This window comes from Scardinius erythrophthalmus (assembly GCF_964197995.2).
Source record: "Scardinius erythrophthalmus genome assembly, chromosome: 16".
Taxonomy (NCBI): Eukaryota; Metazoa; Chordata; class Actinopteri; order Cypriniformes; family Leuciscidae; genus Scardinius; species Scardinius erythrophthalmus.
In genome coordinates this window covers 36850174-36867583 of record NC_138236.1, presented here as the reverse complement: position 1 = coordinate 36867583, position 17410 = coordinate 36850174, and the positions used below count along the sequence as shown (strand labels likewise).

At 38.3% G+C, this 17410-nt stretch overlaps 1 protein-coding gene across 2 annotated transcripts in view; it reads right to left on the bottom strand.

The window, feature by feature from the left end:
- The window catches only part of lars2 (leucyl-tRNA synthetase 2, mitochondrial), a 125306-nt gene that overhangs the window by 49765 nt on the left and 58131 nt on the right, over positions 1 to 17410 (bottom strand). For both annotated transcript variants that reach the window (XM_081389302.1, XM_081389303.1), the window contains 5 exons: positions 8945 to 9052; positions 8435 to 8594; positions 6169 to 6273; positions 2933 to 3048; positions 2569 to 2852 (listed from right to left, as the gene is read on the bottom strand). In XM_081389302.1, the coding sequence (XP_081245428.1) occupies positions 2569 to 2852; positions 2933 to 3048; positions 6169 to 6273; positions 8435 to 8594; positions 8945 to 9052 (773 nt within the window). The remainder of the gene's footprint in view (positions 1 to 2568; positions 2853 to 2932; positions 3049 to 6168; positions 6274 to 8434; positions 8595 to 8944; positions 9053 to 17410) is intronic.

Genomic DNA, 17410 nt, shown 5'->3' with positions numbered 1-17410 from the left:
GACACACGCAATTCAACCAGTTCACACGCTCACACGCCACACCGTGTATTTCTCACGCTGAAAAGGCAATGCCAACCAAGTTGTCCTACAAGCTTTATATATAACGTTGTATACGAGGCGCGGGCACACAAAGTGAAGGTTTCTGCCGCCAGCACGTATCTCGGCCAGATTGCGTTCGTTAATAGGCAACATAGATGCGCGAACTCACGGAAGTTGACGGAACATTCTCGGCCACCGTACGTTCGTTACTAGGTAACCAACAACATCGCGCGAACACACGTCGTGATGATGGAGAAGGTAAGTTGGAAGAAAGCTCGTCTAACATTTTAAGGCTAGAACATTTAATATATAGCCCATCGTTTACCTTATTATTGATGCAGTCAAAAACTCTACAGCTACTTTGCAACCAGGCCAGAAGCTTTGGCTCAGTTTGGCTAGCTTACGTTATCTGAAACTAAGGGAAATGTTTGTGGGTATGGGAAGGAATGAAGATGTATTTCTTTTTATTTCATTTTATTTTAAATAAATTTAAATGTATTTATTTTATTTTATTTTAAATTATATATTATACTGTATTAATAGTATTTCTAGTTACATTAAGGCTACATACGTATTAAAGCAGAGTGCTCTGGGTAATATATATCCTGTCAAAACATACATTAATCATTGCCATTGCATTTGTATTTTTCAAACACTTACAACACAAAACACATTTCATAAGCTGGAGTGTGTACTCTTGTGTACACACACACACACACACACACACACACACACACACACCTTAATAATACACTAATATGTCATTTGTTCACAATGTCCCACCACACAATAAATCATTATGCCGTTTCAACTAGACACATTCAAAATGCAAAAATATTTGTTTTTCCAAACTGTTTGGAGCAATTTGTTAACTTATTTGTAATTTTGAAATATAACATTAAAGAGTATATTTGATGTGATGAATTGCTCTGTCATTTATTAGATTTACTAATTGTTATAATTTCAATTTGTGCTGGTTAATTATGAACAATGGGTAAAATTGGGGGGCGGGGACAGGTGGGGGCGGGACTCCATTAGGCTCCTCCCCCAACCACATGTGATCTCACTCCAAGCTTTTGATAAAACTTGAGAACCCTGCGTAGAGTCCGCGGTAAGCAGAACTACTTTCAAAACACTTTGGCTATGAGTGTAGGAACCCATAACCCAGTTACAGATTATTTCCACATCTGCATAGTTGACAATTACAGCAATTTACTAGAAGTTTAATGAGACACGTTTGTATCCATGTTTTCCGCCAAAATAAAAGCTTGATGCGTCAAAATAAAAGATCATGTGCTTATCTCTTTCAAGTTTAGAAATTAGTACAAAACTAATTATGAAAGTTTTCTTTATTTTTCGGTGCATTATTTTTTACAATATATAGGCTACTATCATGAGATTAATATTATAACTATTATTATGTAGTAGTGTAATATAGACAGACACTGTTATTAAAAGAGGTTTGATTTGTTTTCTTTGTTATACTTGCACACTGAACATGGGTTGGAGCTTTTAATTTTGAACCCTCAAACTGCACCAGATTGATGAATTTAACATTAAAATGCAAAAAAAATTCTTAGGGGGACCATGCCCCCAAACCCCCCTAGAGGTCCACCCACCACAGTTTTACCAAAATTCCTTTGAGAAACACTGCCAATGCAGCTTATAGCTTGTTTTTTGGATTCATCACTGTGGAGTATAGTTCGACTGTATTAATAAATTACAATTTTGTACTTATTTCATCTGTTAACTCTCACTCGTTTATACTCACTCATTACATGGCATTAGCGGTTTTAATGAATAGGAGTTAAACAAAAACATATTCAAAGGCGTGCAAAGATGGGTGGTGTTTATGATCATATGTATTGGGCCAGTCTAAGCCAAAATGCCAGGGCCGATTTTCTGTCCCAGTCCAGCCCTGTATATATCCCAAATATAATAACCAAAATCTCAATGGCTCAGCTGGAGTATGACTTTATATTATATGATATATATCATATCATATGAATATAATAGTATTTCTTTATAATACAATATAATATAAATATTCGATATTAAATAATATTCAAAATTCAATGTCCAATATAAATATAAACAAAATAAAAAAATACAATCAAAACAATCCAAAAATTTGTGGTGACACCCAACTGAGGGAAGTGCCACCACAAATAGAGTGTAAGTCTGTGGGAAACACTGTTCTATATGTAAATATAATAATATTTATTAATAATATATATAAAAAAATATTGTAGAAATGTAAAAATACTGTAATCAAATAAAACAAAAAACAAAGCAAAGCAAAACAAAATTTAAAAATAAAAACAAAACAAAATCCCCATGCAGTGGCTCAGCTGGTGTATGACTTTATATAATGTGTGAATATAATAATATTTCTTTATAATATAAATATTTTAACAAAACAATATTACATTATAAATAAATATTATATAAATATTTTCTAACACTTCCAGGTACTTTTTAAAGGCCGTCATTAGAGAAAGATTTTTTGACTCAATGCATTGCACTTACCTCGGACACTGGCATCTCCGCCAATCCTGTGCCGTCTTTAAGGGCGACACCCCTTTCCCTGTGAGGGAAGGTACTTTAGGCAGCACGACCGGCAGGTCCTCCGCTGGAACAGCCACGGGCCCGCAGGAGCTGCAGTGCACTATGGGAATGGGTGTGCCCCAGTAGCGCTGCCTTGAGATTAGCCAATCACGTAACTTTGCACTAGTGAGGTATCCACCAACGTTCTTCTCCCGAGCTTTCTGGGTAACCGAGTTAAAAGCTTCTTCCCGGCTTTGACCTGTAAACTACAGCAGAAGAGATCATCAGTTGTAACCAGTTAACTGGAACCGTCTGTCCTCGTGTTTAACCGTGATGGTGAGTTTACCTCATCTGAGTTCATTAGAGTCTGTGATCCATCTTCTTCTGACTTCAGAACTGAGTTCCAGCTCAAACCCAGAGACTGAGCCAACCTCTCATCCTCCTCACTGCTATCTGGGATGCCTGTTATATAAAGTATAAAAGAGGTGCATTTATTTTTAAAGGGGTCCTGCTATGCCCTTTTATGAAGTCTTGATTTTGTTTTTGGGGTGTACTAGTATATGATTTCATGCTTGATTGTTCAAAAAAACACATTATGTTTGACATATTTTACATTATTAAAGCACCTCTCCCCAGTCTGGCCTGAACGCGCCGCTTATGTCCAGTATCGACGAAGCCCCTCCTTCCGAAATATGAAATGTGCTGTGATTGGTTAGCTGGCCCAGTGTGTTGTGATTGGCAGTGCCTAGCGTGTGTTCGGGAAATGTCCGCCCCTTCATAACCGAGAGTTTCATCTGCTCGGATGTAAATATTAAGGCTAGTGTCGATTTCAAACCAATTCAAGCCTGATTCAGACCCTGACAATGTTAACAAACAAGAGGATTGTGCTGAACAGATTTCATGAACGGACTTTGCAAGCACAGATTTCACAGGACGTTTCAGAGCGGTGTTTGTTTTTTTTGTAATTTTCTTATACATTTTATATACAAAGTTATACACCATTTATTCCTGATATTTGTCAGAAAACTATGGTAATACAAACAGTAATCAATCACAAAATGATGGTTAATTTTCCTAAGAGGTGGTGAACAGTCTTACAAAAGCTACAGTAAACACTACATCAACACTAATGTTAGCTAGCAGGCAAGCGGAGACAAACAGCTGTGCCCTTTGTTTACATCATAGCAAACAACTACATATAATAAGACATACTTAAAAGTTGTGATCCATTAACCACAGATTGTCCCGACGAATCTGGAACTGCTCCATCTCAGGAGAAGCTTTTGTGTGTATAGCCTGCATTGAACTCTATTAGTTTCTGGAAGCTCCGTTAAATGTGCAGCACACAGATAAACGTTGGGGTTTAATGTTCAGGAACAGTGTTTAAAATAAAGTTCGTCAGTCTTAAGAAGGTCAAACAAATGAGTGTTGTAAACGGCGTGGGAAAAACAGTGTCTCTTTGGTAGGGTTGGGCGGTATTACGGTAATATCGGATACCGCGGGATCTTAAAATAGCACCGGTATCAGTTTCAATACCGTCATTACCGGCACTTATATAGCCTATAATATATATAATTTATTTATTGGCTAAAAAATGCTTATGTGTGGTTGCAGTTTGGCAATATTTCTGGTTCCAACCGAATGAGAAGGGAGAGGCGGTAAATACTGATGAGGCAATTTGTAAATTGTTCCATAAAAAGGTGACCGCGAGAGATGTAAACACCTCTAACCTAATGTCGCATCTCCGAAACTACCACCCACTCACTGCTGCCAGGATGCATTTTGTTCTCGAGTTCATTAAATAAGCGCGTTGTTTCGTATTGGTTAAAATATTATAATGTTATTTTTTCCATCTTTCTTGATTATGAAAAGTGAACAGCACAAATAAGATGGGATGCATCGGGAGTCAGACGATTTGACCACTTCAATAAATTTCGTTTTGTAAAAGGCCTCTTTAAAACGAATTTCGTTTTGTATAAATTCTATCTTAATTTTAATAAATTTTTCATCAACCAATTGCCTATATATTTAATATAATCATGACATGATGGGCGATGGCATGCCGCGGTCACTTTAACCGAAACTTGGAGATGGCGATCGTCAATTTCTTTAAACAAAACAATTCAAAACGAAAAGAAATATAGGGTAGCCTACTCTCTGATTAATCCATGATGTGCATTTCTCTCTATGGCGTTCACAGAGATGGCGATCGTCAATTTCTCAAAACGAAAAGACAAAGGCCACTCTGATTATTTAATCCATGATGTGCATTTCTCTCTAGGCGCGTTCATACGGAGATGTGATCATCAATTTCAGCAAACGAAACCATACAAACCGAAAAGAAATAGACTAGCCTACTCTCTGTAATCCATGATGTGCATTTCTCTCTATCGTTCACTATGGAGATGGTGATCGTCAATTTCTTTAAACGAAACAATTCAAAACGAAAAGAAATATAGTCTGATTAATCAATGATGTGCATTTCTCTCTATATGCGCGCTCACTACAGAGATGGCGATCGTCAACTTCCACCTTTACAGAAAAGTTTTATTAAAAATCAAATGGACACGCGTCACCGGATTACAAAGGCACTTCTTGCTTGTTGCACGCACACAGTATTATGTTGAATAATGGTGGGCTCGGGCTCATAATAACAGTTAATGCCGTCGACCGGACTCAGACACAACGTGCACGGCTTGATTTTTTTTTTTTTTTTTTTGCCCGATCTGGCATTCAGTTTCTGAACTGTGTAGGCACAAACCAACAGTTTGGTGACGCCGTCTGAGCCCATTATGTCATCATTTTTAATTAGTCACGGTAATACCGTATACCCCGGTAAAATTGGGAGGGGGTTTGACGGTATCAAAATTCGAATACCGCCCAAGCCTACTCTTTGGCATAGCAGCTTTCATAACAGCCGTTCGTTGTAGTTCTTGGAAAGTGGATTCTGTTAAATAAAAATATCTCCCTTTGGAGGGACTTTGAGCTTTGTAACCTTGTAGATCTTTTTCATGCTCAATCAGCAACACTACACACTAACTAAAGTTGAGAAAGTGAAAAGGCATTATAGGACACCTTTAAGACATCTAGTGCATATATACGTCTATGTTAATTGTTAATTGCACATGTACAAGAATTTTCATTTAAATGTTACATGTAGTTACTATATTTTTTCATTTAAATTTCAGGCTGGTTAAACCTTCTTTGATATATTCACTAATTCAGAAATTAAAATAGTTTCAAGTGTGACATAAGTGTCTAAATACTTAATGGGTCAACCATACATGCAATGCTTAATGTATAGAAGTGGCGGAAAAGCCCTTAGAGAAATCCTTGATGCTGGAGTACAGCATGCTGGGAAATAGTTTAATGAGGTGTCTATGGTATATGTGTAGCTACACACATCCCTGATGTATACTGTAGATTCTCCTTGGGGAATTCACACACGTGAACATCCACAACATGTCGTTCAAATGCCTTCTAGAATATTACATTAACAAACTAAAGATTTACAGTGCATTTGATAAAGCTTACAAGCCTCCCTTCACACACACACACACACACACACACACACCTTCTCACCTATCACAGTGTCCAGATGTCCGTCGAACTCATTCTTGGCAGAGATGACCACTGGAACCTCACGGCCGGTGAACACGTTGAGGGCAGTGACTTCAGTCAGGCTGTCTGCACATGCAGGGGTCAAAGGTCAATAAACGAACACTGATCCTAATACCTAAAGCTGAATCTGAGATCTCATTAGCAGAAATCTGTCCTCTTACAAAGCCTTTGGGATTTACAGTTATTTCATGTGTTGGTGCAACACCACAAGATCAACAACTAGATACCCGTACAAGGGTCAAAACACACCTACATACTACAAAACAGTAAACACAAGCGTCTGTAGATCACCAAAACATGAATACGGGTTTTCTTTACTGTCATTTTCATTTCTTCACTAAACTTTATGATAAAAGCTTTAACACTGCTGATGAAATATGTCTCACTATTTTACCCCACTGAACTCCATCAGTCTCCACAAGCGATGTTCATGAGCAGTGTTACTTTAGTATCGAGATATATTTATTTTTTTATTCATATTTTAAATTCACTTTAATTTTATAATTTAATTTTTATTGTATTTAGTTTCAGTAATTTAGTTGTTTTTGTTATTTTTAGTAGTTTAAAAAAGAGAAGAGAAGAGAAGAGAAGAGAAGAGAAGAGAAGAGAAGAGAAGAGAAGAGAAGAGAAGAGAAGAGAAGAGAAGAGAAGAGAAGAGAAGAGAAGAGAAGAGAAGAGAAGAGAATATCCTTTAATAGACTAGATGTTGATTTTGGGCTCTACTAGAAGAGATTTTATTGCTTGAATGTTCATTATTTTCCCCGTATTCTCCATCGTTTAATCTCCTCTCTTCCCAGTCTGTCAGTAACGCTCTGTATAGTTCCTGTCTCTATGAAGCCCCTCCTTAAGAAAAGCACACTGTGCTCTGATTGGTCGGCTGGAGCAGTGTGGTGTGATTGGTCAAGCACTTTGAGGGCCCTATCTTGCACCCAGCGCAATTAACTTTGTACACCGACGCATGTATCATTCCTATTTTGCACCCGACGCACAGCGGACTTTTCCCTCCACAGACGCATGTCGGTAAATTAGGGAATGAACTTGCGCTCCCGGGGGCGGTTCAGCAAAAAGAGGAGGCGTGTTCCGGCGCAAACGTTCCCTGATGCTATTTTGCAGTTCCAGAAAACAATTCCGCCACTGACCAGGAAAAACCTCGTCTAAAGTCAGTGGCGCGTTTTCAGTGGCACGTTCAGATGCTATTTTAAGGGCACATGCTTGGCCATAATGTAGCGTGTGCACAACGCACATACACTTTACTTCTCTACTCTACACAGACGCAGCAGTTTTCATTTTTGCAAACCAAACGTAATTACAAGGAAAAATATTCCACATGAGGGAAATCATTGTTGTGTCCATGAAGATGTGAAAAAAATAGGCATAAATCTAGCTAAATCTAACATTTACCCAAATTATCATTCGCCTGTTTAACCGAAGCTAATTTGGGTGTGTTTCTCCATTCCCAATGTCACTTCTCTGTGTTTTACGGCCCTGACGAGAACGTCGGTCTCCTCGGCTGTGAACCGCTCCAGGCAAATCCGCCGTTATAATAGCAATCCGCCATGGAACAAGCGCGCCTGCTCTTAAAGGGAATGTGAGATGACGCTCTGATTGGTTTATTTCACGTTATGCCCAAACCACACCTATGAGTAATGAAGCTGCTTCAGACCAACACATTTTAGATTTGCATCGAGCGCAAGAGTCATTTATCCCGCCGGTATAATAGCAACAGCGCCCGAGATCCGCCCACAAGGTTACTTGTGTTTCGCGTTTGATACTTGTGTTTCAGATCGTTAAAATAGGGCCCTAAGTGTGTGTGTGTGTTTGTGTCTCACCTCTCCCAGGTCTCAGGGCTCTTAGCAGAGCTGGTTTGAGGGCACTGGAGCCGTGCAGCAGTCGGTGTGAGGTGTGTGTGTGCATGTGTGACTGTGTGTGTGTGTGTGTGTGTGTCTTACCTCTCCCAGGTCTCAGGGCTCTGAGCAGAGCTGGTTTGAGGGCACTGGAGCCGTGCAGCAGTCGGTGTGAGGTGTGTGTGTGCATGTGTGACTGTGTGTGTGTGTGTGTGTGTGTGTGTGTGTGTCTCACCTCTCCCAGGTCTCAGGGCTCTGAACAGAGCTGGTTTGAGGGCACTGGAGCCGTGCAGCAGTCGGTGTGAGGTGTGAGTGTGCATGTGTGACTGTGTGTGTGTGTGTGTGTGTGTGTGTGTGTGTGTGTGTGTGTGTGTGTGTCTCACCTCTCCCAGGTCTCAGGGCTCTGAGCAGAGCTGGTTTGAGGGCACTGGAGCCGTGCAGCAGCCGGTGTGAGGACAGGACTGAGACATAAGCGGCTCCGAACACGGCCTCTGGAGAACAGGTGTATGCAGACAACACCTCCCCTGTGTCATGACCATCCGCCTGGGAGAGAGAGAAAGACATGCAATAGATAAACAGATTTGGGCAAACAGGCACTCTCTGTGCTGGAAATCAAATTAGGACCTTTATAAGCACAAATATCCTCCCACAACAGAAACAACAGATTTGAAGAAACAAAGCTGTACACGCAGTACACAGCCAAATTCTGAATCAAACCTGATGTAACGCACCCGCTCATATGCCAGCATGGAAATTCATCATTTCACAGCGAACGCCTTGTGAGCAGTTAGCATTAAATACACCTCTGAAAAGAGCTGTGGAGCTGATAAATGCAAATCCAGTCTGGCTGCACAAGAGCTGAAAGGGAAATTCATAGATGAAGCATTCAGTACCTTCAATATGTGGTTGAAGAAGCAGCCTGAACAGTCGCCAATCCAGTTGGCCTGCATGCCTTTGACTCCATACCATTCAGGGAGATCGGCCAACGCATCCAGAAGAGGCTGCAAGACAGGATTCACACCATATGTTAATATAACTGATTTATCTAAAATATACACTAATGTTCAAAAGTTTAGGGTTCTGTTCAGTAATCAATCACAATACATGTGTATTGTAAAAATACGAGTATTTTCAGAGAGCTTGTACCACCTGGAGTGAACGCAGCATGTCATGTTCGAATCATGCTACAAACATGCTAAAGAAACATTTCTGATTATAATTAATGTTGAAATCATTTTTTTATGAATAGAAAGGGAATAGAAAATAACAACATTTGTTTAAAAAAGAAATCATTTTGAAACATTATAAATATATGTTTTGTCACTTGTAATGCATCCTTGTTGAATAATTCTAAATTTCTGTGTTTTAATTTAATTTCTTTCCTGACCCTAAACTTATATGTAAATACATTACTTATTTCTGGTCTGCCAACGAAAATACTTCCATACGAAGCCAAAGCAGGATCAAACCTTTGCATGTTTCAATAGTGGCGTTACTGAATGAATCAATGTTTTTTTAATAAATTGGTTGAGTGAATGATTCAATGACTCATTGTCATTACTTTATGAATCAGAAAAGTGTTCAGGACCTCCATTTTGGTTGCTGTTTGCAATACTATAATTAAAGGGTCAGGTTTAATCATGGGAAAGTTAATCACTGCTGGTGGATCCCGCAACTGCATCATTCAGTAGGCAATAAAACAGCAGGTTGCATACTTTCGGGGGTATCCTGTGCTAACTGAGCTAGCACCATTTAGAGGAATGGGGATGCTAATGGCCTTCTCTGTTCAAGTATTATCAACTTCCCTAATCTCTCCAAGATGATGTCATATAGCCTCAGCTGTTCTGGCAGAAAACGTTCAATTTACTGGCATAAAATGAGCGTCTGCCCTCACATTTGGAGTGAAGAACGAGGCTCGAAGAAAGCCTCATGAACTGCTCGAAGTCTCAACACACACACACACACGCATTCAGACTTAGGCTGAAAACAGAAACTCTTGGGGGTGAGGCAGAAAGGACGAGGCAGATGATGGAAAAGAGGAAGCTATGCATAATAACGAAGGTTCAGGCCAAAAGGCTCAGCTGGGCTGCCGAGAACTGAAAGGATGTGATATGAAAAGCCAACACTTGGGTTGTGAGATCTCGCTCCTCTCTGTCACTAGCCATTAGCGGTCTCACTCACAAGAGGCTTCGCTTCCCGAGTGCAAAACCAATAGAAATAATTGAAGGGGCCCAAATGTTGACGTTTCCTCAGCACTGCGCTCATTAGCGACTCGGACGCACTCGCAGGAAGGACGTTTCACACTTACACGAAGAGGCGGAAGAGGGAAGGGGTGTAGCCGTCTCATTTGAGAGCGCTCTAATCAGGGTATTCAAATCTTCAACTCATTTGAGCAGAGCGAGTTACCAAATGAGTTCTGAACAAGACAATGCGAGAACTTTGTGAAATGCTTAAAGGTCATGAGTGTCATTTTTTCTTCAGTTTGATGTGTAGGGAGAACAATAGCCAGTAGATTGACTTCTTGAGGTGTGTAAACACTGTTAGGGGTCATAACATAAGAAATCAAATTTTATTTGATCCTTTGGCATGTAAGGGGTCTTTGTACCATTAAAACATCATGCATGTTTTTTTTTGTTTTTTTTTTTAGCTTAGAAGATCCTACTCGTCATAAACTAGTGATGTAGTCAAGACCACCTAAACCGAGACCAAGTCAAGACCAGCATGTGCTGAGACCAAGACCACACCAGCACCTCTTAGAATTCATCAACATCATTTACTGCCTGTAAAATGTCTTGTATTTAATTAATTAATACAATTAGAATAATAAGACACTATACAAAGCTGTTACTAATCAAACGAACAAACAAAATTCATCTTTGCACTGCAGAGGAGCCACAGACGTTAAATTGGTACAAATAATTAATGTTTCAAAAGTAACACTTTGAATATAGAAATCACTATATCACTTAATAAGCGAGTCACGGAATCATTTATTCAACCAATTTGTAAAAAGCAGCTGATTACGAAACAGTAACGAAACAACGAGTAATGAGTGTGTTGCTTAGGAATGCACAACAGCTATGGATTTGTTTGAAACTATTTTCGTTGGCGAAATAAAGCAAAAACTTGAGTCTCCCTGTGGTGAAAATCAAGTTTTAATGTTGTTTGTATGTCTATATGGTGTTTTTAATATGCTTTAAGACAAACCATGTGTAAATTCATAAGTCGACAGCATTGCTGAGTATTTTCTCCTTAAAACTGCAGTGAACCAAAGACAGTCTCAGAAACACGCTTTGAAATCGCTGGTGTTTCTGACGTCACAAACTACCTTGTAACCAATCAGATCAACATGTGATCATCAACCAGTGGATCTCTGAGCTGAGTGAGTGGAGGCGGGGCTCATTTGCATATTCATAGAACCACACATACTAAATGAGGCAAGGGTGTAGAGTTACATTCAAGCTATTTTAAGGCATGAAGAATTTTTTTTCAAGGAAAAATTTTTAAATATGTCATTTTGGTGATCAAAGATGAGTTTTAAGGGATAAAATGATTGACTACAGGGGGACTGTAATAGTAACTTCTTGTTCATTGAACATTTGTATAAAATCAAACTGATACATGAGTCAGAGACAAGACCCAGACCTTCAGAAAATGGTCTCAGGATCAAGTTCGGTCTGGAGTTCTACAACACTATTATAAACATGAAAACATTTGCATATGACTCCCTCTGGAGCAAGACATCAACGAATCATTTAACATCATTGCAACACAGGCCCCGCCCACTGGCGTTCAGTCACTAAACAGCTGACATGTCTACACCTGACACGAGCGTCACGTCCCAACAACAGGACAGATGGAAGAGTAAAGCAAGGCCGAAGAGTAAAAGACCTGTTTAAACAGCTTTTTAGTCAGACTTCAGAAGGACCCGAGTATCAGGGAACAAACAGATGGGTTATTTTTAAGAGCGTCCCGGATTGCGTCAGAGAACTGTATGTTTGTTTGGAGCATTTGACTGCAGATTGTTTTGTAAAATGGCTCTGACAGCAGCTGCATCAGAAACAGTAAATTATTTCATTATGCTGTCTTTTTTTTACATGGATAATGTCTTCAAATGACTTAGGGGCTGTTTACACGACACCGGTTTCAACTAAAAACGCAAAACTTTTTATGCGTTTTGGCCGTTCATTTACACGAAAACGGCGTTTTGGGTGCCTGAAAACGCGAACTTTTGAAAACGGGTTTCAAATTGGACGTTTTTGAAAACGGTCTCCGTGTAAAAAAACAAAAATGCTAATCTCTGAAGACGATGACATCATGCACATACGTATTACGTGTTCAGTCTATAGTGTTTCATCGCCATCTACTGGCCGCACAGCAGAATACACCGTTTTCAGTCGTTTTCGCGGATACGTGTGAATGGGGATCGATTTGACAAAATACACGGAAAACTCTCCGTTTTAAGTATAACGTCATATACCCTTAGTCACACGCAATAGCGCGTGAACGTTGATACAGTCTCCCATGCAATGACGTTAGCCAATCATAACATTTTTCTTTAATTCGAAAAAATCTTATTAATAAATTTGGCTAGTCTTTTATTATTAGTTCTTAAAAATAAAATATAAGCAGTTTTGTTAAAATACTATAAATATTTGGTATTTATTGTCTGCCACGTGATGCAACCAACATATCAAATATATACAGTATATATATATATATATATTTAAATATCATGACAACCCTTCTGAATGTGTGTCAAGGCCAACAAATATCTTGAAAAAAATGATAATTTGACAAGGCAAGGTTAGCTCAGGTTGTCAAATGTCGTGGTCCAACTCACCGAGACATAAATTATATTTATTAATTTAAAATTCATGATAATTTAAGCAATATAGATACTGACGTTTACTGACAAGCCTTAAAGGAGCCGCCCACTTAAGTAATAATAATAAAAGTAGTAATAAGTAATGACAGATACAAGGACCCAAAAAATGCTCACCAAAGATGCCCATGTAATTTGTGCTTTGGTTTCTCACAGCATGCATTGCAGAAGAGGATGTTATCAGCCAAACAGGCCTGCCAGGACTCAGTCTGCAAACACGCTTAGATCTGACTTGGACACAGTGCGAGGTGTAAGAGGCAAACAAAACGCTCAAAGAGCCAAGCACTGCAGGAGAGCCGAACCAAAGGCTACATCTCTCTATTCAAACCCATCCATGTTTTCAAATAAAACCTGGTTCAACAAGGCTATAGAGAACATTTCTGAAGCCATTTATAGAGTATCCATGGCAACGCACAAATCTCTTAAACAGTGGAAAAAGTGATGCAAGGTAGCAAGTGTTTGGCGATCCGCTTTAGTGCAGACAGAAATATTTGCATACATGATTCATGACTGCATAGTCAGGGCTGATTGAGAGAGTGCTTTGATGAACTGGATGTGAAAATATGAGTGCTGTTTGGCTGTGCAAAACTCAGGCATGACGCGAGCGAGTTGTGGAGAGATGCCAGTGGTGTTGCTGTGAAGTTGTTCTGGATGGTTGTTTAATTGCATATTTTGGGCTTTGAACAACCCTTAAGCAATAGTGCAATTTTTTTTTGTCCAGATCTATTAATTTATTCAAATATGCATTGTGTAATGCAGACAAAAATGTCTGGGCATAACTGTCATGATATCACAATGGGAAAAAAAATCCTTAAAAACAAATCCAGTTTTGTTAAAATAGTATACATATTTGGTAACTTTTTGTCTGCCATGTGATGCAACCAACATGCAATATATATATTAAATGATATCATGACAACCCTCCTGAATGTGTATCAAGGCCAACAAATATCTTAAAAAATCTGATAATTTGACAAGGCAAGGTTAGCTCAGGTTGTCAGGAGTGTGCAACTTGCCAAAACGTAAATGCTATTTATGAATTTAAAATTCATGATCATTTTAGCAATATATTTTAAACGGTTTTGAAAATAATCATAAAGATGTGTACACTCACATTTATGAAAGATGGAAGGAAAATATGTTTCTTTACATAATAATTGTTTTACTTTTTTTTTTTTTTTTTTTTACTTTACTGGACAGCACAGTTATGCAGATACACACACACACCTCCACTACTGAGAAAATGAGAGTCTATGTGAATCGCAGGAACATGCTGTGCCACTTCAACACATCCGACAGAGACAGAGAGTGAATTAACACACACACTCACACTGAGCTGCCAACACAGACAACTGCCATCTAAAGCAGCCTCCTTTACTTAACCAAATTGATGCAACTAGATATAAATACAATGTAGTGTTAGTGTATGACAGGAGACTCGACTTGTGACTGATTTCAAGTTTCCTGTTAGCATGTTGCTAAGCTAATAACATATAGATAAAGTCTGATGACACACTTTGATGTTGGCTTGACAAAGCCTGCCTGAAAGTATGAAACCATTTTAAAGCTTGAGGCTTGAAGGTCTTACTGTAAGACAGAATGAAAGTCAGGTGAGGAAAGGAAAACAAATGTAATCTCTGACAGACCGTATTAGACCACTTCAGACAAGAGCTGCACGATCCTGGACAAATTGAGAATCACGATTTTTTTGGTTTAAAATAGAGATTGTGATTCTCCTACGATTATGAACTAAACAAAATAACATGTAATTTACTAAAGGCTCAGACAAAAAATGATCATTTATAGAGTCAATTTAAAAATGTTAAAATAATTTCAATGAATTATTTAAAAAACTGAATGAATGATTCAATGACTCACTCATAAATACTTGTTTTCTTACTGGATGAATCAGTGCTTTTAAACGGATCTCTTGAATAAATGATTCAATGACGACTAATAGGTCTTTTAACACAGTTGTCGCCACCTACTGGTGTGACGGTGTAATTGATACAATCATTATTTGAAGCATCAAGATACTTTCAAAACGTAATTTGCACTATTTCCCAATAATCAGTTTTTATACACAATTAGATCACTAACCTTATAAGTAATTAAATCAGCCCACATAGGCATTTCTAGCATATTAGCATTTCTTAAGTGTTGTTAGGCATTATTAACCTGTTTCTAGGTGTTTTTAGCATGATTTAGCATGCTTTCTAGACTGAGCCAACATGTCTTATGATGATGTCATTGCTAGCATGTTTCAAGCATGTTCATTACACGTTTTAACATCTAACTAGACATTACTAATACTTACTTTGCAAAATTAAATAAAAAAAAATACTATTACTAATATTTACTTTGTATTTTACATATATTTGGTTTTGTTTCAAGTTTAAGTTTCATGTCTTTTATTTTGTCATGTTTCCTGATTTCTTGTCATGTGATTCCTTGCCCTCCTGTGATCGTGTTTCCTGAGTCTTATGTGTCATTTTCTTATTGGTTGATCATCTTGATTGTTCACAGGTGTTCCTTGTTTAGTCATTAGTCTCTGTGTGTTAACAGCTCTCATGTTTCCATTGTCATCAGGTCTAGCTTTGTTCCCTGTAACCATTGTTGGTGAGTTTATGTTTCGGTTTATGGGCAAGTCAAGTCAAATCAAGCCTTTGTTTATTTAGCAGTGATGGGAAACCAAGGCTTTCTGAGGCATTTGAGGCGTTTTAATCAAATTGTGCCAAAAAAAAGGTTCATTACTCAAAGCTTTTAACACAATGCGTATTAGCGACATCTGGTGGTCACGGTCATGTTTTCTCCGCCATATCTAACAAATCACAGCGGAGCAGAAAAGGGTGACCAAACAAAAGCTCCGAAGGTCCGTGACATACAAAAGAGTGGGATCAATACAGTTCTATCTAATCTCATCTAAATTAATCTCTGCCAATGAGACCACAGATTCGCATATTGATCAATAATATAAAATATACAATTATGTGATCATAATTATAGTAAAAAATATAAATTATGTTACAGGGAAGTGTGGTGTTAAATCATTTAAATAATGCCTCCTCCATAATCATTTCCCTTTTTAAGCATGAGGTCGCAAAGCGCCAATTTTTTTTCAGACCAGCTGTCTCGAGTCGAAGCTTCAAACGTCATTAATCACGTGGTACTGTCATTTCGACACAAGCATCGGCAGAGTGTGTGATACAATAGTGCTTTGAAAACTGCGTTTAGACCGTCCCATCGCTATTATTTAGTATTTCGTTCAGTTTAATGTTAATAAAACTGCACTTGGGTTCGTCAAGCTTGCCTCTAGTGGACTTTGTTACACATAATAGCAATTATTACACATAATATATATAAAATATATATAAATCACAAAATAAAAGTTTGTGTTTACATAATATATATGTGTGCAGTGTGTATAATTATTTAGTATATGTAAATACACACACATGCATGTACTGTATATATTTAAGAATTTCTTTATTATTTATATATAAGTGTAAATAAATGTATAAATACAGTATATACATGCAAATATTCTTAAAGGAACACTCCACCGTTTTTTGAAATAGGGCTTATTCACCTTCTTTCCTACATTTAGATAGGTGGGCAAATGCATTTTTGTCTCAGTGCATGCATTGTTGTAGTTTGACAGGGTCGGCGCTAGCTTAGCTTAGCATAATGAATGGAATCCTTTGTTGCCAGCTAGCATGTCCTGAGTAAAAGTGATATAAAAATGTAAAAAACCCACCTAATTACTTCTTGTGGCCTGCGTATTCACAACAAGTATCACTTTTACTCAGGACATGCTAGCTGGCAACAAAGGATTCCATTCATTATGCTAAGCTAAGCTAGTGCCGACACTGTCAAACTACAACAATGCATGCACTGAGACAAAAATGCATTTGCCCACCTATCGAAATGTAGGAAAGAAGGGGAATAAGCCCTATTTCAAAAAACGGTGGAGTGTTCCTTTAAATGTATACATGCATATGTGTGTATTAATACAAACTAATTGTACACACACATATATTTTAAACAAAACTTTTATTTGGGATGCAGTTCTTGTATATACACATAAGAGCAAAAAAAAGTGGGTTCAAAACTCTCAGGCTCTCATTCCCAGTACAATTAGAGATGGAGGACGAGACGAACCAGCAGTCGCTCACACCTCAGATGGGTCGTTTCATGCGGGACTGACCTGAACTAATGCTGCCCTTTGGTTAAAAAAAAAAAAAAAATGGATGCATTCCTTTTTCCCTTTTTGCACTTACTCACAAAGACTGGAAGCTTTATAGTGTTATTGCAAGAAAATGAACAGCAAATGATGTGCATTAGGTGTGCGACTGCAGCATTATGTCATTTATCTATTTAGCGCTGCCATAGAGAATAATGGGAAATTTAGTCGCATGGGTCTGTTGTTGTTGTATGAACTGGCTAAATGAGTTATATATTTTCTGGCAAGCTT